The 20,916-nt window shown below is 43.0% G+C and overlaps 1 protein-coding gene across 1 annotated transcript; it reads left to right on the top strand.

Annotated features, from left to right (window-relative positions):
• The first annotated feature begins 96 nt into the window (after nt 1–96).
• tgfb1a (transforming growth factor, beta 1a) lies at nt 97–20,623 on the top strand. The gene is made up of 6 exons (XM_061782286.1): nt 97–1,352; nt 14,907–15,191; nt 16,168–16,402; nt 16,598–16,748; nt 19,040–19,150; nt 19,229–20,623. The coding sequence occupies exons 1-6, from the start codon at nt 1,022–1,024 to the stop codon at nt 19,274–19,276; spliced, it is 1,161 nt and encodes a 386-aa protein (XP_061638270.1). The 5' UTR covers nt 97–1,021; the 3' UTR covers nt 19,277–20,623.
• Nucleotides 20,624–20,916: the final 293 nt, after the last annotated feature.

Raw genomic sequence — 20,916 nt, 5'->3', positions numbered from 1 at the left:
GAGCTCTGTGCTCGATTAAACGAGTAACAGGAACCAGAAAAGAGAGCGAGAGGAGAAGGAGGGTGGGGTTAAAAGTTAGCTGAGCTCACAAGATCCCACAAATCATTTTGCCACCAGCAAGCTGTGACAAGCAGAGGCAGAAAGTTGTTTTAAAAAAAGAGGCGTGTAGAAGGGAGCTGTGTCACAGGGAGGCGGAGATGCAACAAAACTGAGGTGGAAGCCAAACGCATGGATAGACAGAGGACACGGACGGACACCCGCCACCCTCCAGTGGTGCTGCTGAGTCTGGAGGAGAAGGTGTGTCAAAGTTCGGGAAAGAGCATTTTTAGCCATTGCGAGGGAGGATGTACGTGAAAAGCTGCTGCAGGTCACATGCTGTTGTTGCTCAAAAAGGGAGAAGATCATTTTCACAATGGTCTCTGCGCCAGCTTGTGAGTGACTTTTAAAACAATTCAAGATTTTGACAAAGCTCATCCGCTTACCCATTTTGGGGGCTCCCTAGTTCAGCCTGATTGGACATGAGTGTGTGTTAAATAGTCCTGAGTGATGTGTTAAGATGTGTTAAGGAGCAGAGGAAGTGGTGTTTTTGCTCGGCTAATTCTGTAAAAAAACGTGAGGAGAAACTGCCTGCTGAGCTGAACAACACTGAACCGACACATGGAGGGAGGGCGGTTGTCTAGCAGAAGGTCCAAATAGAGTGTGTGGAGGTTATTTAAATAATTGGAGTCTGCTTGTGTGTGAGTGCAAAGCTTTTGACAGTTCTCACGTCATTGTGTTACCTGCCTTGCTGAGTCAGGGGCTTCCAGTAGCCCGCCCTCCAGAAGACTCAAATGTTAGGAGCTATTCACAGTCCTGAACTTCCAAGACTCTCCACACTGCTTTAATTGTTCTCTCTGAGGGTAAACACCTTGCGTCAGTCGCACCTTTCCGCCCGTGATTCACTTCATCCAAGCTCTCCAGGCCAGCCAGTAGAGAAGCGAGGAGGCAGGAATCGGCCGAGGCACATCTCCAGTGGTGCGCCATGAAACTGGCCCTCCTGATCGTGGTGGCCGTCTACATGGTGGCCCAGGGGAGCAGCATGTCCACGTGCAAGACTCTGGACTTGGAGATGGTGAAGAAGAAGCGCATCGAGGCCATCAGGAGTCAGATCCTCAGCAAGCTGCGTCTGTCCAAGGAGCCTGAAGAGGACCTGGAGGAAGACGATGAGGAGATCCCCTCCACACTGATGTCGCTCTACAACAGCACCAAGGAGATGCTGAGGGAGCAGCAGGTCCAAGTCCAGACAGACATCTCTACCGAGCAAGAAGAGGAGGAGTATTTTGCCAAGGTGGTGCACAAGTTTAACATGACCAGTAAGTACCACCTCATTCTTTGCATGGCTAATTAAAAGCATCGACGATGGGTGATAAATATTGGGGGGCTCGAGTTACGGGACTTGAATCAATTCAGACTTACAACCCCAATTCCAATGAAGTTGGGACGTTGTGTTAAACATAAATAAAAACAGAATACAATGATTTGCAAATCATGTTCGACCTATATTTAATTGAATACCCTACAAAGACAAGATAGTTAATGTTCAAACTGATGAACTTTATTGTTTTTAGCAAATAATCATTAACTTAGAATTTTATGGCTGCAACACGTTCCAAAAAAGCTGGGACAGGGTCATGTTTACCACTGTGTTACATCACCTTTTCTTTTAACATTCAATAAACGTTTGGGAACTGAGGACACTTATTGTTGAAGCTTTGTAGGTGGAATTATTTCCCATTCTTGCTTGATGTACAGCTTCAGCTGTTCAACAGTCTCCATTGTCGTATTTTAATGCACCACACATTTTCAATGGGAGACAGTCTAGTACCCGCACTCTTTTACTACGAAGCCACCCTGTTGTAACATGTGCAGAATGTGGTTTGGCATTGTCTTGCTGAAATAAGCAGGGGCGTCCATGAAAAAGACATTGCTTGGATGGCAGCATATGTTTCTCCAAAACCTGCATGTACCTTTCAGCATTAATGGTGCCTTCACAGATGTGTAAGTTACCCATGCCATTGGCACTAATGCTTGCTTTTGAACTTCGCGTCCATAACAGTTATTTTCCTCTTTGGCCCGGAGGACACGACGTCCACAATTTCCAAAAACAATTTGAAATTGTTTTTGGAAATTGTCGGACCACAGAACACTTTTGAAATTGTTTTTGGAAATCGTCGGACCACAGAACACTTTTCCACTTTGCATCAGTCCGTCTTAGATGAGCTCGGACCCAGAGAAGCCAGCGGGTGTTGTTGATAAATAGCTTTTGATTTGCATAGTAGAGTTTCAAGTTGCACTTACGGATGTAACGCTGAATTGTATTTACTGACATTGGATTTCTGAAGTGTTCCTGAGCCCATATGGTGATATCCTTTACACATTGATGTCGGCTTTTGATGCAGTGCCGCCTGAGGGATCGAAGGTCACAGGCATTCAATGTTGGTTTCCGGCCTTGCCGCTTACATGCAGTGATTTCTCCAGATTCTCTGAACCTTTTGATGATATTATGGACCGTAGATGAGGAAATCCCTAAATTCCTTGCAATTATACGTTGAGGAACATTGTCCCTAAACTGTTGGACTATTTTCTCACGCACTTGTTCACAAAGAGGTGGACCTCGCCCCATCTTTGCTTGTGAATGGCTGAGCAATTCAGGGAAGCTCCTTTTATACCCAATCATGGCACCCACCTGTTCCCAATTAGCCTGTTCACCTGTGGGATTTTCCAAACAGGTGTTTGAGGAGCATTCCTCAACTTTCTCAGTATTTTTTCCCACCTGTCCCAGCTTTTTTGGAACATGTTGCAGCCATACAATTCTCAGTTAATGATTATTTGCTAAAAACAATAAAGTTTATCAGTTTGAACATTAAATATCTTGTCTTTGTCTTTGTATTCAATTAAATATAGGTTGAACATGATTTGCAAATCATTGTATTCTGTTTTTATTTATGTTTAATACAACTTCCCGAGGCACGGTGGCCGACTGGTTAGAGCGTCTGCCTCACAGTTCTGAGGGCCGGGGTTCCATCCCCTGCCCCGCCTGTGTGGAGTTTGCATGTTCTCCCCATGCCTGCGTGGGTTTTCTCCGGGCACTCCGGTTTCCTCCCACATCCCAAAAACATGCATGGTAGGTTAATTGACAACAACAACAAAACGTGATTGTGAATGTGTTAGTACAGCTAACTAACGGCTAGTGGCTAATGTGCGAATATACTGTGAACAATATTGTATGACTTGACTTATGACTTGTTTAACCCAAGCAATGGCTTGACCCGCGTGGGACTTGCTTGAAACTTGAAGGTTAAGACTTAGTTATGACTTGCACATATGTGACTTACTCCCACCTCTGCAAAATACAAGCTTTACTTTCAAACACAATCCAATTTAGCAATCTCTTGCCGCTGGAAAAAGCACAAAAATTGCTCAACAGGTACTTTTTATGCGCCCGGTATTTATGAAAATGGATGTCTTCATTTTAAATGGTGTAAGCGTCACTGCAGCAGTACGTCTATGTGTTCATTGTGTTTTCAGTAGCGCATAGATCTCCGCCAAGGCCCAAACAATCCCAAAGACATCTGCCTGTCTGTTTGGAAAAAAAGATATCATGACATGATGGACATTACTGTTCCACTCCAGTCCTGTAGGTCACATGCCACACACAGCAACCTTTTCCTGTTCAGCTGCATTTGTGGACAGAGGGGACACCCTGGGAGAACATGCAACAATTAACTAATCGAACAGGACGAGAGAGGACATGACGGGGTAATGAGCAAGTTGTCTTAATACAAGTAAAAACTGGGGAATTGACATCCTAATATAAGCTGTGTCATTATTAGTAGTCTCAACACAAGCAATGAAATGCTATTGCACGTCACAACACCGCCAGCACCCCCACCCTCCAAGGAAAGCACGGGGGCTCCAACCATCAACAGGGCCCAACGCGGGGGCCATCCACTACCTGGTAAGGTGACAGCCCGCCACCAGCGAGCCCGTGCTATTTTTCCCCCGAAGTCAGTGGGGGACCCCAAACCACCTGAATGAGAGAACCAGAAGAGGACGGATGGAGGGAGGGATGGACAATGATACTCAGTAGAGGACAGATGTCTCCTAAGGCCCCAAAAATCTTGAAGATGTCTTTCTGACTTGTTAATTTTAAATCATTGTGACATCGACGTGACGGTCGTACTGCAGTCAACTGCTACAGTACACACAGCAAGCTTTTTTCCACCATAGCTCAATCTGCTATCTCTTGTGTGTCAGAATTAGACATTTTTCATGGCACAGACCTCCACCAAGGCCAAATAATTGGAAACGTAAACCTGAAAAATCCTGATGTGCTGGACATTACTGTTCCACTCCAGCCCTGGAGTTCGCGATAATGCACATTCTGAAGTGAACTAACACAAACCTTTCTTTCACCCAGTTCAATCGGCTTTTTCTGGTGGGTCACTGCACCATAGGGTCTCAATGCAATCGGACTGCAATATACAAAAGAAATCCTAAACTAGCATTTTGATCTGGGTATGCACCAAAAGTTTTGGTTTGTGTCATGTGTCACACTCATGGACTCCTTCACTTCTCCAACTTTCATGAAAATAAGGAAATATAATGTTCACTGTCATGCCTTGGCAAGGTGAAAAATCATTTGTTTCTTATCGATGCTTAAAAGTCAGATAAAAAAAATGTAAAAGCGTGCCAGCCGCATGTCGTCATCGAGCATCTGGTTGAATATTCACATTTCAATGCACCAGCTCATGTTAGATGGCTGCGATTCAAACGTAATTTGGCTCTTAAATGATCTTCTGATCTCCACCCAACATCTCCAGGCAACATGATGGCTTCCCGGACAGATCACACGCTCTACACGTTAGCACCACCGAGCATCTGGCCTCGCAATCTTTGACCATAAACACATCTTCATTTGTTTGTATGTTTCATCATACGTCCGCGTTCGCCTCCCTTCTTCTACACTTCAAAAGAAAGACTCCATACAGAAGGAGAACAAAGGAGGTTTTAAAAATGATTTTTTTCGCTGGGGCTCGGATGGAAAAGAGTGGACTGGGAAATGAAGACATGAAGTGTACTCTCTCACCCAGCTTCATTCCCGCTTTCATTTTCTCTTGAGGGAATGGGGGGTTTCCTGTAACTCGAGCGTCAGGTTCTCTATATCCTGGCATATCCTGTCACTTGTTCTCCATCATGGCTTTTTATGGACACTTTCCATGGATTTTCAGAAAATGGATGGATGGATGGATGATTTTCACCATTTAATTTGTCCAGATTTTTTTTGTGAGTGGCTAAAACGGCATGAGTCTCCCCTCTCCCACTATGTAAGAACTTGAGCGCCTTTGTCGCATCAGTGGCCGCCATACGTCCACTGGCCGAGAAATGCCCCGAAAGCCTGTTAGGTCACGAGCTAGCGGCTGGCTAACAGCTCTCGGCCCGGCGTGAAAAGCCCCGCAATGAAAGCCACCAGAAGCTTTAAGCATATTTATTTTCACAGCTCATACATGTAGTGATGGCATAAGATGATAAACAAAATAGCATAAATTTTCCGGGTTACAGTACAGGTATTTGATTGACAGTTGAGTAGGGCATTGTTTCAGCACATTCAGCAGACACGCCCACAGCATTCGAGAGGGGAGACACTACAGTAATTCCTCGTTTGTCGTGGGAGTTAGGTTCCGGAGCATCCCTGCAATAGGTGAAATCCATGACCACATTTAAAAAAATGCAAACATATTTTAAAGCTGCATGAACATCTCCAGACTCTGATTAATCTTTCCCACACTCCTATTAACTCCTACCATAGTATAATACTTATAAACCCTTTCTATACGCTTACCTTTTAAATGCCTAAAAACACATGAACAGTAGTCTATGTACATTTTATTCCTTGTATGTGTTACAATGATTTATTTGTTTTTTAAAGTTTTAATGTTTTAGGCTAGGAAGTGTTTATTTTAACACTATTACATTACACCATACAATCAAATTCCTGCATTATGGCAAATTATGTGTGATAGGAATATTTTTTTAAAAGCTGCAACGCACAATGGAGGAGCACGGTGGACGACTAGTTAGCACATGTGCCTCACAGTTCTGAGGACCCCGGTTCAAATCCGGCCTCGCCTGTTATGTAGTTTGCATGTTCTCCCCATGCCTGCGTGGGTTTTTTCCAGGCACTCCGGTTTCCTCCCACATCCCAAAAACATGCATGGTAGGTTAATTGAAGATTCTAAATTGCTGCTAGGTGTGAATGTGAGTGCGAATGATTGTTTGTCTATGTGTGCCATGTGATTAGCCTGCGACCAGCTCAGGGTATACCCTGCCTTTCACCCAGAGTCAGGCGGGATAGGCTCTAGCATGCCCGTGTGGCTCAGTTGGTAGAGCGGGTTGTCCAGTGACTAAGGGTTGCAAGTTCGGATCCCGGCTCTGACTGTCTGGACGTCAAAGTTTCCTTGGGCAAGAAACTGAACCCTAATTTTCTCCCAGTGGGCCTGGCAGCACCTTGCATGGCAGCAGCGGCCCATTGGTGTGTGAATGGGTGAATGTGAGGCTTGTGGAAGAATGTGAAGTGCTTAGGGCACTGGGATGGTGTAGATAAAGCGCTATGTAAGTGCAGTCCATTTCCATCCATCCATCCATTTTCTGAGCCGCTTCTCCTCATTAGGGTCGCGGGCGTGCTGGAGCCTATCTCAGCTGTCATCGGGCAGGAGGCGGGGTACACCCTGAACTGGTTGCCAGCCAATCGCAGGGCACATACAAACAAACAACCATTCGCACTCACAGTCATGCCTACGGGCAATTTAGAGTCTCCAATTAATGCATGTTTTTGGGATGTGGGAGGAAACCGGAGTGCCCGGAGAAAACCCACGCAGGCACGGGGAGAACATGCAAACTCCACACAGGCAGGGCCGGGGTTTGAACCCTGGTCCTCAGAACTGTGAGTCTGACGCTCTAACCAGTCGGCCACCGTGCCGCCGCAGTCCATTTCCCATTAACTTAAATAGTGCTCATACTCAGAAAAATACCTTACGTTGCATGTTTTTACGTTGGCTCAACTTTTTGTTCCCATAGCTTTGTTAACATTGTGATCTGAGTAACAAAACATGTTGTGACCTGAGTTACAAAAAATGCTAAATTAGTTAATGATAACAACTGAAAAAATACACCTTACTTATGCACATTGGTTTTTTTTTCAGATCAGACAGAATCCACTGGTTTTTAGACTGACACAACTCATTTGCCAAGAATCATTCTTCTGGTCGACAACATCAAATAATTATTTTAAATAAGCCCATGGATGAGAATATCTTGCGTCTCCGAATCTGTTGCTCCCTGATTTAGTGTACATTACTCTTGTTGCTGCTCTCCCTGTTTTTCCACCTTGATTGATCTTAATCAATTCAAGATCTCAACCGAGGTTGACTTTCAATTTCTCTCTATTTACATCTATTTTACATTGTTTCATCATCCGCGGAGGTTGAAGAAAGTACCTAACCTATTTTGAGACAAAGGAGTAGAAAGTACAGATATCAATTTTCAAATGTTTGTAAAAGTAAAAAGTCATCAGAAAAAAATTAAGTAAGCTACAGAAACCTGAAAATGCTTCTTAAGTACATTCAAAAAGTAGTTGTACTTTGTTACTTCCCATCACTGCAACCTCCACACAACTCATGCACGCAGTTTGGCCCTCAACCTCTGGGTTCTTCCTCCTCGCTGGGCTTCCTGAGCGAGCTATCAACGTGCTTGCATGTTGGCGAGCGTGACGGGCCAGCTTGGCAGGAAGGAAGGCAGGCTGATGGCCGCCGAGATCTCCAGGGTGACTCAGGTCCGGTGCCCGTGGGGAGCGCATGTTTCCTACCTCTGTGGAATGCCAGAGAACAGTCCAGGCCTCTGCACGGCTTCCTTTTAAAACAAACCCTCTTCATGCTCGCTGGCTCGCGCTGGGCCCCAGCCAGCCGCATGAGTGTACGTGTGCAGGAATATTTTGCAATTGTTAGAAAAACACAGGAGGAGGCAGAGGGTGTGGGACACCAGCTAACCTCTTTCTGTTCTTTTCATTAACACTCCTGTTTTTCAATTTGTCCTGATTTTTTTTTTAACTGAATGACTTACACTTTCCACACACACCACTCTTCAGGGATGTGTATTTCAGGATGTAATCGTTTTTTGCTCTGTACTGTGGCAGAGGTGGGTGGAATCGAGTCACATGGCCTGACTTGAGTCAGACTTAAGTCGATATTTTTAGGACAAACTTATGAAACACTCACCTTGACTTTCAAATGAATGACTTGACAAGTCTTGTTTGTTTACGTTTGAAAATCTGCATTTTCAATAAAGTAGCCATTTGCTTTGTTTTTGAAAGAAAAATTATGTATCTCACAATATCTGGTCAAATTAACTAAGCTTCATGTCAGTAACAGTATATTTATAATTGAGAAGACAATAAAGTAAAAACAGAGACTGGTTTGGGACCATTAAAAATCTATGTGATTGCGATTATCTTAGTACAGCTAATTGATGCAAGCAACGATATTGAGTGTAAAGTGGTTAATGTGCGAATATGTTGTGAGTTGTGACTGAGCAAGATTGTACGACCTGACTTATGACTTGCTTAACCTAAATCTTGACTTGACTCAAACGGCTTGAAATTTAGTAGGGGCTGGACTTTTGGACTGTGGGAGAAACTAACCCTTCATATCTCGATAGTTTTTGGTTCAACGACACCATGTTGGCGTGTATAATGCATGACGTCAGGGAGTGAGTGGGGGGGACGGGATGTGGGGGTATAGGGTGGGGGTGCACGGGAGGGTGGAGCTGCCTGCTGGAATCTATTTCCTCCCACTGGTAATTACAGAGCTGCTTCCCTGCCTGTCACAACAGCTGTCCCCGGTTTACCTGCGGATCAGCCCTCAAATCCTACCACACCCAAGCACCTGTGTGCATGTGTCTGCATGTGTTTGTCAGTTTTTGTTTGGGGAGTAAGTCATATACAGTATATGCAAGTCATAAGTAAGTGAGTGTCATATAGGACTGCGTGTTACAGTTCCTGTCAATATCGTGCAACTTCGCACAGTCATTGAAAAGGAGTGGGCCAACATCCCACAGATCACATTCAACAACCTGAACAACTCTATGCAAAGATGAGTTGCGTAGCCTCTTATTGTGGGCAGCTTAAGGCCATGTACGGAGCCAATCTATTTATTTTTTGTTAAAAAAAAACGTTTCCCATAAACAGAGTCGTTTCCAAGACACTGAGACGCTGAAGTACATATGTCAGGCCTGATTGGCAATGTAACACTTCCACAGGAAGTCACCAAAAACAGAGAATAAGAAGCCGATGGAATGTGACTCTCTGAGACATTTGTTTGGACTGACGATGAGGTAGACCTTATGCTTTGGAACAAAGGCCCACATCACAACCAAGGTGACGAACATTCAACATGGTGATCCACCGTTGTTGTTGGTGGTTGTGTTAGGGCACAGGCACTCAAGAACTGGGACTACCGCAGCATCGTCACAGGAAAGCTGTGTATAAATTGTGCACAAGGTTTTGGGGCGTGCCAGAACAGTCCAGTTGCGATTGATGTAATGCCCTGAGAATGAAATGGATGTGAATATTCACAGGCATACACACATAAACGAAAGGGCACTGTTTTCAATTTTATTTACTCTGGGATCTAGTTTAAAAAAATCATCATATTCGGGATCACAAAACGCAGATTCCCTGTGGACGAAGCGCAGAAATGCAAAAATAAATTAACGAATAAACCTTTGTGGATACACCTAAGGCACATCTGAGCAATGAATATGCTGTCTAATCATCATCTTGATACTGATAACACTTTAATCAAATTGTTTATTAATGGTCCCAAACCAGTCTTTGTATTGTCTTCTCAATTGAACACATAACCGACATCAAGCTTAGCTAATGTTTGAACAGCTACCGTTAGCTAAACTGTGAAGTTAATGTATCTTATCTGTCTTTGGGGTTTTTACAGTGACGATTGAAGTTAGATTTGATAGTAGTTGGGTCTCTTATCTTTGAATCCAATCCAAGTCGCGTTATTCAGCTTTAGCCAAGCAATTCCCAAATCCTAAATCTGTCGACTTGAGTCTGACTTGAGTCAAGCCATGTGACTCAAGTCCTCCACCTCTAGTGTTGTGCGTGAGCGTTGAGGCAAAAGGGAAAAATAGTTGCGTTCAGGGGAGAAGTTCAGTCAAAGTTCTGGATTGTAAATTAAAAAGTAGAAGTGAAGACTGGCACTGCAGCTAATACGCCACACAGGGGAAGTGACCTCACTTCCTGTTTCACTTCTCTAACCCTTCGCACATTTATCTAACTTCACACAATTACTGCTCGCTTTCCATTCACGATAATAGCGTTAATCTGGCATGGGCGGCACCCGCCAAAATGTCATCTGGTTTCCCCTCACAAAGCCACAACAGTTTCTTTTGGGCTTACTTGCTGATGTTAGAGTGCCAGCACAAATTCTGGTAAAAGTGTTACACAAGAAGTGGACCTGCGATCCTGGTACACCTCCGATCCAAGTCCGAGCAGTATGCGAGAAACGAAGAGAGGAGAGAATCATAGCTTTGGCATTCCTAAGCAAAATAGAGGCTTTTGGACGTGGGCCAGGCCGAGGCAGCATCGCTAAACATTCCACCACAGCCCCCCTCCCACTTTTGTCCCCGCTTTTTTGACTTTATTACTAATCCCACATACATTCTTCTTCATCCTCGCTGTGCCTTGCCAGCTCACCTTTACCCATTTCTGCTCAGTTTCATCTTTTCAAACATGTAGATTTATAGCAGATGTCCAAAACATTTCCATTGAGTGCCGCATGACGAAAAATAGAAAGAAGAGGGGGGCCCACTTTACCTTGTGTTTATGAATCATGCTACTAACAATTCAATATGCTGTAGGTATGAGCCCCTAAAGGGACATGGAAAAAAAAAGAAAAGAAACGTTTCTCATTGTAACGATAAAGTTTTTCATTGTAACGAGAAAGTTTCTCATTGTACCGAAAAAGTTTCTCATTCGAATGAGAAACGTTCTCATTTTAATGAGAAACGTCTACCTGTGAGTGGTATCTTACTTACACACACACACACACACACACACACTAGCAAATATGGCTCAGCTATTCTATAGCCTCTACTGCTATATACGTGTGATGAAAGTTTACATTTATACTCACCTTATCTTCTTTTAGTTGGTCAGTGACACTATCAGATTTATTCCTTGTTGAGGAAAGAGAGGCGGCACGGTGGACGACTGGTTAGAGCGTCAGCCTCACAGTTCTGAGGACCCGGGTTCAATCCCTGGCCCCGCCTGTGTGGAGTTTGCATGTTCTCCCCGTGCCTGCGTGGGTTTTCTCCGGGCACTCCGGTTTCCTCCCACATCCCAAAAACATGCATGCATTGGAGACTCTAAATTGCCCATAGGCATGACTGTGAGTGCGAATGGTTGTTTGTTCCTATGTGCCCTGCGATTGGCTGGCAATCAGTTCAGGGTGTACCCCGCCTCCTGCCCGATGACAGCTGGGATAGGCTCCAGCACACCCGCGACCCTAGTGAGGAGAAGCGGCTCAGAAAATGGATGGATGGATGGATGGAGGAAAGAGAGCAAGTCCTCTTCTGTTGTCATTCTCTCAGTTCTGAGGACCTGCATGTTTGTATGTTCTCACCGTGCCTGTGTGGGTTTTCTCCGGGTACTCCGGTTTCCTCCCACATCCCAAAAACATGCACGGTAGGTTAATTGAAGACTCTAAATTGCCCGTAGGTGTGAATGTGAGTTCGATTGGTTGTTTGTTTATATGTGCCCTGCAATTGGCTGGTGACCAGTTCAGGGTGTACCCTCGCCTTTCGCCAAAAGGTAGCTGGCATAGGCTCCAGCATGCTTGGATGGATGGATGGAAAAAAAATAAAAAGTGTGATCTCTTGTAACATTCAACTTTTGGTCCATCTTTATATTGAACTTTAAAACATAATGTGCTAGCTTGTAACATTCATCCATCCATCCATCCATTCTCAACACCGCTTATCCTGGTTAGGGTCGCAGGATGCTGGAGCCTATCCCAGCTGACTTCGGATGAAAGGCGGACTACACCCTGAACTGGTCGCCAGTCAGTCGCAGGGCACATATAAACACGGACAACCATTCGCACTCACATTCACACCGTCACTGAGTGGGAATTGAACCCACGCTTCCTGCACCAAAGTCAGGCGAGTGTACCACTACACCGGTTGAGGGTGTACGCCGCCTCCTGCCCGATGATAGCTGGGATAGGCTCCAGCACTCCCTTGTGAGGAGAAGCGGCTCAGAAAATGGATGGATGGATGGATGGATGTTGCATACTGTATCCCTTACACCGCACCTAATGTGCCATATTTAGATCACACTTAATGTCTTTACATCTCTAATGTACCATATTTCCATCCTATTTAGTGGTCTACGAATATTTAATCATCTTTTCACATCATATTTAATGCTGTATACACCTATAAATTTCCAGATGAGCCATATCTACATTATATTTAACATTTATACTCTGCTAATGAACCGCAATTACATCATATTTAATGATTTACATAACTCTAATTTACCAAATTTGCATATTGAATCTTGAAAATACTGAACCTATAATGAAGTCATGTACCATGTTTACATCATATTTAACGTGGTTAGCACATCTGCCTCACAGTTCTGGGGACTGGGGTTCAAATCCCGGCCCCGCCTGTGTGGAGTTTGCATGTTCTCCCCGTGCCTGCGTGGGTTTTCTTTGGATACTCCGGTTCCCTCCCATATCCCAAAAACATGCAGGGTAGGTTAATTGAAGACTTTAAATTGCCCGTAGGTGTGAATGTGAGTGCGAATGGTTGTTTGTTTATATGTGCCCTGCGATTGGCTAGCGATTGGTTCAGGGTGTACCCCGCCTCTCACCCGAAGATAGCTGGGATAGGCTCCAGCACGCCCGCGACCCTAGTGAGGATAAGTGGAACGGAAGATGAATGAATGAAATTTGATAACTTGCAATATTCAACTTTTTTACATTTCTAATTCAAATTAAAAAATGGTGTAGTTCTTCCTAGTATCTTTAAACTTTTTAAACATTTTCACTTTTGCTCATAATGTTTTGATGCAGGCAATGGCCTATAAAAAATAAAAAAAAATAAAAAAGGTAGCGGGCCACTAATGGCCCCCGTGCTAATTTTGGACACCCCTGATTTATGGTATGGTTCTGTATTCTGTCGGCCTCTGAAGGGAAGCGCGAAGAGGAGGTGTGCCCACTGCCCCCCGACCCCCACCCCACCCCCCCTAAAAAAAAATCGAAGTTGGAAAACAAAACCCTCTTTCTTTACGCTCAACGTTGCCACAGGTGGAATCGATTCCTATTTGGCTGCCGTCACACTCTGCATGCATGCACTTATTCAATTTTGCTAATGTGTGTGCGCAGCTGGGAAAGACATTGGGGATGAAAAACAGTTATGTTATGTCATGCGTACATTTGAACCCTCCAATTTTACCACTCAGTGAATATCATAAAAGGTAAACACATGAATCTTAACAATAGGGTATACAGCCAAAACCTACGGACAGATGTGACTGTGATACTTGAAACTACAATTACCAGAAGAAATAAAAACATATGTGATGTGATATGATTGGGATGTCAGCTGTTGTGACTGCAGTGAAATGTAAATATGCTACATTAAAGGTGCATTAAACATGATGTAAGTTTGAGACATTATAAGTATATATGACATTAAAATAATGCAAATATAGTACATTAGAGGTGTATAGATGTTAATTATGATGTAATTATGGTACATTTTGGGTATATACAACATGAAATACAACATACATAAATAAATAAATATTAGTAGACCATTAGAAATGAGGTTCACTAAATTCGGTACATTACAGGTTTAAAGACATTAAATATAATCTAAACACGATGCACTGGAAGTGTAGAGACGTTAAATATGATGTAAACATGGTACATGACTTCATTATAGGTTCAGTATTTTCAAGATTCAATATGCAAATTTGGTAAATTAGAGTTATGTAAATCCTTAAATATGATGTAATTGCGGTTCATTAGCAGAGTATAAATGTTAAATATAATGTAGATATGGCTCATCTGGAAATTTATAGGTGTATACAGCATTAAATATGATGTGAAAAGATGATTAAATATTCGTAGACCACTAAATAGGGTGGAAATATGGTACATTAGAGATGTAAAGACATTAAGTGTGATCTAAATATGGCACATTAGCTGCGGTGTAAGGGATACAGTATGCAACATCCATCCATCCATCCATCCATCCATCCATCCATTTTCTGAGCCGCTTCTCCTCACAAGGGAGTGCTGGAGCCTATCCCAGCTATCATCGCGCAGGAGGCGGCGTACACCCTCAAGGGCCAGTATGCAACATTAGATATGAAAATATTATTTAGATATGGTCCATTAGCGGTTCATAGACCAGTCACTATAATGTAAATATGGTGCATTGCATGTATTGATGTGAAATATGATGTAAATACATGTGATACATTGCATACATCAGGTACATGTATTTACAGGAGTAAATATGGCCTTTAAAGATGATTAAATATCAGTAGGACATAAAACAGATACATACCTACGTACTGTATACAGACCATTTAAACAAAGGAAAACATTCTGGAAGTTATCTGCTTTGTGAACTTATGGAGGGAGAGTCAGTCCTGTCCAAACTAAATGATTTGTTAGTTTGTCATTTTAATATGATACCAAATGTTTTACTTGCCACATCTATGCAGAGTTGAGAAGTAAAATTCCCCTAAAACTAACCCTTTATTTCAAATCCCACAGAAAAAAACTACAGCGAGACCATCAAGAACTCCAAAAGCATCTCGTTATCCTTCAACATCTCCGAGATTCAGGGCAGTGTGGGCAACTACCGCCTGCTAACCACAGCCGAGCTGCGGATACTCATCAAGCAGCCCACCATACCCACAGAGCAGCGGGTGGAGCTGTACCGCGGTGTGGGCCCGTCGGCCCGATACCTGGCGTCCCGCTTCATCACCAACCAGTGGAAGGACAAGTGGCTCTCATTTGACGTAAAGGAGACCTTACAGGACTGGCTCCAACACAAACGTGAGTTTGAGACATCACACCTTTGTCTTCAAACCAGATGTGGCAGAATCCATTCGTCAAGGACTTAGGATGAAAGACTCAACTTGACTTTGGTTCTGTATTCATGAGGTCCGACTTGACTACACGGCATGACATGTCTCTCCTGTTTACAGTTTAAAATCTGCATTTTCAACACAGTTTAGCATTTGGTTTGTTTTTTAATGAAAATTACAGTTTTTGTCCACACCACAAACAACAACACAGACCCTCACTGCCTGCTCTTATTGCCTGCACTGTCCAATACACATACACAGGGTGTCCACATTGGCTTTCTCAACCAGTCACATATCAGAACTCAGCCGAAGCACATTCACTGAGACGGTCGGAATTTATGGAACTCTTAACACCATTTCTCATAACAGCAGGGGCGTTAACGATGCTGACACATTTATAGCATTACAAGTTCGGTAAACTGTAATAACTGCTATGCTAATGTAATTTGCTATAACACAGCTAATTGAATAACATTTTATTTTTGTAGTTTAATATTACAAACAGGTTTTTACACAATCACCACAGCATAACACAACCTTTAATCTGATAACAAAGAGGACAATTGTCATTTATTTCACTATAAACCGAGTCAATGGTTGTGAATGAGCCACCCCAATGACTGATTGAATTAAAGCAAAAAGAACAAAGGAGGAATGCACATTTTGTTGTCAAAATGTTCAAGGGTGGCTACAGTTTTCGTCATGGTATGATCAGTGAGTAAACATTTTATTATCGTTCCAATATATGTTCTGACTGAGCAGGATTCTATGACTTGACTTGACTCAACCAGGTTGAAATTTAGTGGGGACTCGACTTGACTTGATTTTTTCAAATTGATTGAAATTTGAAGTTTAAAACTTGAGAATTACTTATGTTGTGCGCATCTGTGACTTACTCCCAGTCCTGGTCAAAACTCTTACATATGGAATGTCTGTCCTGGCAGAGGACGAGCAGGGATTCGAACTTCGGCTGTTCTGCGAGTGCAGCCAGAGGAGCGCCGACGCCATTTTCAGCTTCTCCATCTCCGGGATCGACAGCGACCGGAGCGACATCAGTAAAATAAAGCAGATGACCCAGCAGCCGCCCTTCATCCTGACCATGTCCATCCCGCAAAGTGCCAATGGCCAGCTCAGCTCACGGAAAAGACGCTCCACAGACACTCGAGACACCTGCTCAGCGTAAGTCAACCTCACTATTCAACGATGCACTGTGATCGAGTCCAAATCCATACAACCTACATGATTGTTTCCCAACCTTCATTGAACCAAGGGACATATTTTACATGACAAAAGTCTCACACCACCACAAAAAAAATGTCACAAAAAAGTATGTGAGTACCGTATAGTACATCATAGCTGACATGTCTCATGCAGCCAGACAGAGACCTGCTGTGTAAGGAGCCTGTACATCGACTTCAGGAAAGACTTGGGCTGGAAGTGGATCCACCGACCGACCGGTTACCATGCTAACTACTGCATGGGTTCCTGCACCTACATATGGAATGCTGAGAACAAATACTCTCAGGTAGGGAGCAACACACAAAAATAGTGGATAAACTCAAATGCAGCGAGTAGTACTCTAATCAGATTTGTTCAGCACTGCAGACCCCGTCCCCCAAAGTTCATGAACCATCTGAAATAACTACACCCTTGATCAGGATGTTTTTGGGGAGTACATAGATCATTTTGACCGCAGAAAGTTTAAGGATGGACCTTTTGGGTGACTATTGTGCATTTGTGCTGAGGAAACGATGGTCTAATTTTTGTTCCAGGGTAATTTAGCAGAGGCAGAAGAAGACCCCCGGAAAGGGGGTGGTACTTCCCAGAGACCCAGAAACATTTGGGATGGGGTCTGCTGTGCTGCTCATATCTGATTGAACTCAAAGTTCCTGGAACTGTGGAAATCCACAAAAGTTGACACGGTTGTGGAAGACATCACACTTCCAAATCCAAAAGGTTTCTTCAGTTCTAAATTTTGGATGTGTACTGCCCCTATTTATGTTTCGGGTGGGTGTAGCCCGTAGGGTTGTTGCTGTTGCTGTTGATGTTGTTGTTGTCATCGGGTGTGGCTGGTGAATGACTGTTTTGCCTACCAACCAGTTGCTCACCTGACTGGTGGCAAAACGGCCTATTAGTGGCAACTTTCCCGATGGAATTAGACAATCTTTAGGGGGAGAAATGGTTTCAACAAACAACAAGAGTCCAGTTGCCTCGATTCAACTTTTGCCAATTACCATGACAATCTATACAGTCAATGAATTACCACTCAAATCTACACAGACATGTAGGTAGAAATGGAGGACAACGTTTTAAGCCTGGTTCCCATGATCCAAATCCAGTGGTCTTGGGGAGGGTTAAAAGTTCCAGGGGTGGAAGTACACCTCATAAACGTAGATGCCCACATAATGTTCATGCCAGAATTTTATCATTATGATCCATGCATGTCCTGAGAAACTAATAAAGAATATCCAGGTTACCCCTGTTTCTGTCAAGTTGCAGTGGAATCATTATGATAAACCCTAATCTCCCTTGTGGAGGTAAGAGTTCTTTAGTTGTTCAGCGTCTTCACTTTGCTCTCTCTCATTTCATTCTCTCCCGGGCATTCGGGAGGAAACCGGAGTGCCCGGAGAAAACCCACGCAGGCACGAGGAGAACATACAAACTCCACACAGGCAGGGCCGGGATCTGAATTCCGGTCCTAAGAGCTGTGAGGCAGATGTGCTAACCAGTCGGCCACCATGCCTCTCTCTCATTTACACTTGATAATTTGTCTTGTCTGAAATAACTGCTTTTGGCAGTGACCAAGTTTGAAACCTTGATGTACTGATAGATTCCGACCTGACTTTCAACAGTCATATCAAATCAATTATTAAACTAGGGTTAGGGTTAACTCTAACCCTTCTACCAGCTGAAGAACATATCCAGATTGAAGGCTTGCATGTCCCAAGCAGACCAGGAGAAGCTCATCCATGCTTTTATCTCAAGTAAAATTGACTACTGTAATGGTCTTCTGACTGGATTCTTACAAAAGAAGATGAAACAGCTGTAGCTCATTCAGAATGCTGCAGCTTAGGTTCTGACCAGAACGAAGAGGTCAGAGCATATTACTCCAATTCCAAAGTCTTTACACTGGCACCCAGACAGCTTTAGAATAGATTTTAAAGTTCTGCTACTGGTCTCATAAATCACCAAATGGTGTAGGTCCTGAATACATGAAAGAAAGGCTAATGGTATATACACCCAGTAGGGCTCTGAGATCTACAGACTCAGGTCAAATAGTGGAGCACAGAGCCCAAAACAAACGTAGTAAAACAGCTTTTAACTGTTAAGCTGCACACACATGGAATAAGTTGCCAACAGAAGTGACGTCAGCCCCAAGTATGAATGTCTATAAGTCCAGGTTAAAAACTCTTCTTTTTTCTGATGCTTTTTAGAGCATTTCCACTTTTAAATGATCTTTCTTGCACTGCACGCTTTATTTTTTATTGTATTTTTATTTTTCTCTTTGTTTAAAATGTTTATAAGCTTTTTTTTTGTTGTTTTTCTTTCTTATTAAATGCTTTTAATAATGCAAACCAGATTGAATTACTTTGTGTATGAATTGCACTATACAGATAAATTTGCTTTGCTTTTCTTGGTCATTTTATTGTTTTGCTTGATCTTTCCATTTATCTTGCTTTTATTTTGGAAATTTTGTCTGGATTTTCGTCTTTTCATTTGATCTTGTTATTAATCATTAAAAGTAATGCTATGGGCTTGTCTTGTGTATGAATGGTACTATACAAATAACCTTGATTTGCTTTACATTGCCTTTAGATTCTGGCCCTGTACAAGCACCACAATCCCGGAGCTTCGGCCCAGCCATGCTGCGTCCCCCAGGCACTGGAACCCCTTCCGATTCTCTACTACGTTGGCAGGCAACACAAGGTCAGGCCGTGCTACACTTCGCTTTCAAAGTGAGAGAGCGCCTTCGCACTGTATTTAACACCTTTCTTTGACTTTTAGGTGGAGCAGCTGTCCAACATGATTGTCAAGTCCTGCAAGTGTAGCTAAAAGATGACAAGATTTAGAAATTACATGGAAGACTCCCACTTTGGTGACAGTTGGTGAAAAGGAGATCCGAGCAGGAACTCTTGAAAGTCACCCATCGCCATGTTGGAATCATACCTTTCATTGATGTCATCGATCGATTATTATATATAATTTTTCCATTGGTGTAGTGACTTTTGAAAAGGATTAATTTATTTTTGGGACGGACACGTGTGCAAGCCTCACATCAGGCCCCAAGTGATGTCGACTGGACGATGGAAGTCCGCCACCGAGATCATGTAGCTGAAGGCATGGAAAACAGCTGCTGTTGTTGTTGGGGTTTTCCCAGGGGACAGTGCAGCAGGTGTGTTTACAAAGGACAGCAGGCGAGCGCACGAGGGACGCTTCGCTCCACGGAAACTTCCTCTTGAGAGTTTTTTGCTTTTTTAACCCAAGTCTTTAAAATCTTTTTATGTCGTCCTTTGGTTTGTTTTCATGAATGAATGTCAGCTTATCCACATGAAGCTTTTTCCATGCTGTATTAAATAGACTTATTTGCCACCATAGTTAGTTTCCATTTCAAGTTTGTCTTTTATCTGAAGACTTTTTTTGCACTATAGTAAACCCCCACTTCACAGCATGAGCCTTATTTCCCACCAATTGTGAAAATCTCCACGTAATTGACGCCCCCAAAAATGTTTTATAATTGCTGCTAATTATATCTTTAACGGAAATCTACTACAAAGTATAATCTCACAAGACTTTAATACCATTTTGAACTCATCTTACAACATTACCCTTCCAAATAAATGGCTTACAAAATACCCCAGAAATGTGGTGTATATCGTCTTTGCCACCCTTAAAAATACCAATTGTAAAGGTATAACGAGGCCTCCGTCATCTGTTAGCTTGAGCTTTTTTATTAGCCACTCAGCAGAGCAAAAATATACTCAGGCGGCAAAGACTTTCTCGTAACGTACACTAACAATCCAGGGAAAATTTCTCCTTCTCCCCGACATGCAAAGACCTTTGTTGAGTTGTATCACTTCAACATACTTCCTTGACAATAAATACTACTTTCCTATTTGCAGGTCTTTAGCGCCATCCAGTGGCATTTTAGGGTGTTACCAGAAGAGCACAAACATGCAAATAAGTGAGTTTTTCAGAAAATAGCTGAGGGTAGGTTCCACAGGGGGGAAAAAATGTAAATAGGTGAATTAGTCAATGGCGAACTGGGAATATGTGGGGTTTACTGTGTGACTTCCTACAGAGTCATGTGTTTTAGGAATGAAGCAAAAACAGGTTTTATAGTGCACTTCATGTTTGGATTTTGTAAATAGAAAAAAAAAATAAACACTGATGTTACTCGTGGACTTGTGTACTGTATGTGTTGCACAAGATGCTTTTTTTTTTTTTTTCTGGACGATATCCAGCCAGTGGTGGGCTGGTACCTGCGCCTTCAGTGAGGACTTAACTAATGACAAAAACAAGAACATTTAAACAAACATGATATATCACTTGATAGCTATAACACATTTTGCTCTAACCAACCAGAGGATGGAAAAATGATGACATCATTGAGGGGCAGCTCCCTGGCATCAGCTGACCATGATTTTCAAATTGGTTGAAGAAATAGTCCCAGTGCTAATATAGTTTAAGTTACA

The sequence above is a fragment of the Phyllopteryx taeniolatus genome, chromosome 8, assembly GCF_024500385.1.
Source record: "Phyllopteryx taeniolatus isolate TA_2022b chromosome 8, UOR_Ptae_1.2, whole genome shotgun sequence".
NCBI lineage: Eukaryota > Metazoa > Chordata > Actinopteri > Syngnathiformes > Syngnathidae > Phyllopteryx > Phyllopteryx taeniolatus.
The sequence above is the reverse complement of the archived record's forward strand: the minus strand, read 5'-3'. Positions and strand labels throughout refer to the sequence as shown.

Coding starts and splice junctions, on each gene's coding strand:
- tgfb1a (XM_061782286.1), top strand. CDS start 1,022: ATGAAACTGGCCCTCCTGATCGTGGTGGCCGTCTACATGGTGGCCCAG. Junction 1,353..14,906: donor GCACAAGTTTAACATGACCA/GTAAGTACCACC, acceptor CAAATCCCACAG/AAAAAAACTACAGCGAGACC. Junction 16,403..16,597: donor ACTCGAGACACCTGCTCAGC/GTAAGTCAACCT, acceptor TGTCTCATGCAG/CCAGACAGAGACCTGCTGTG.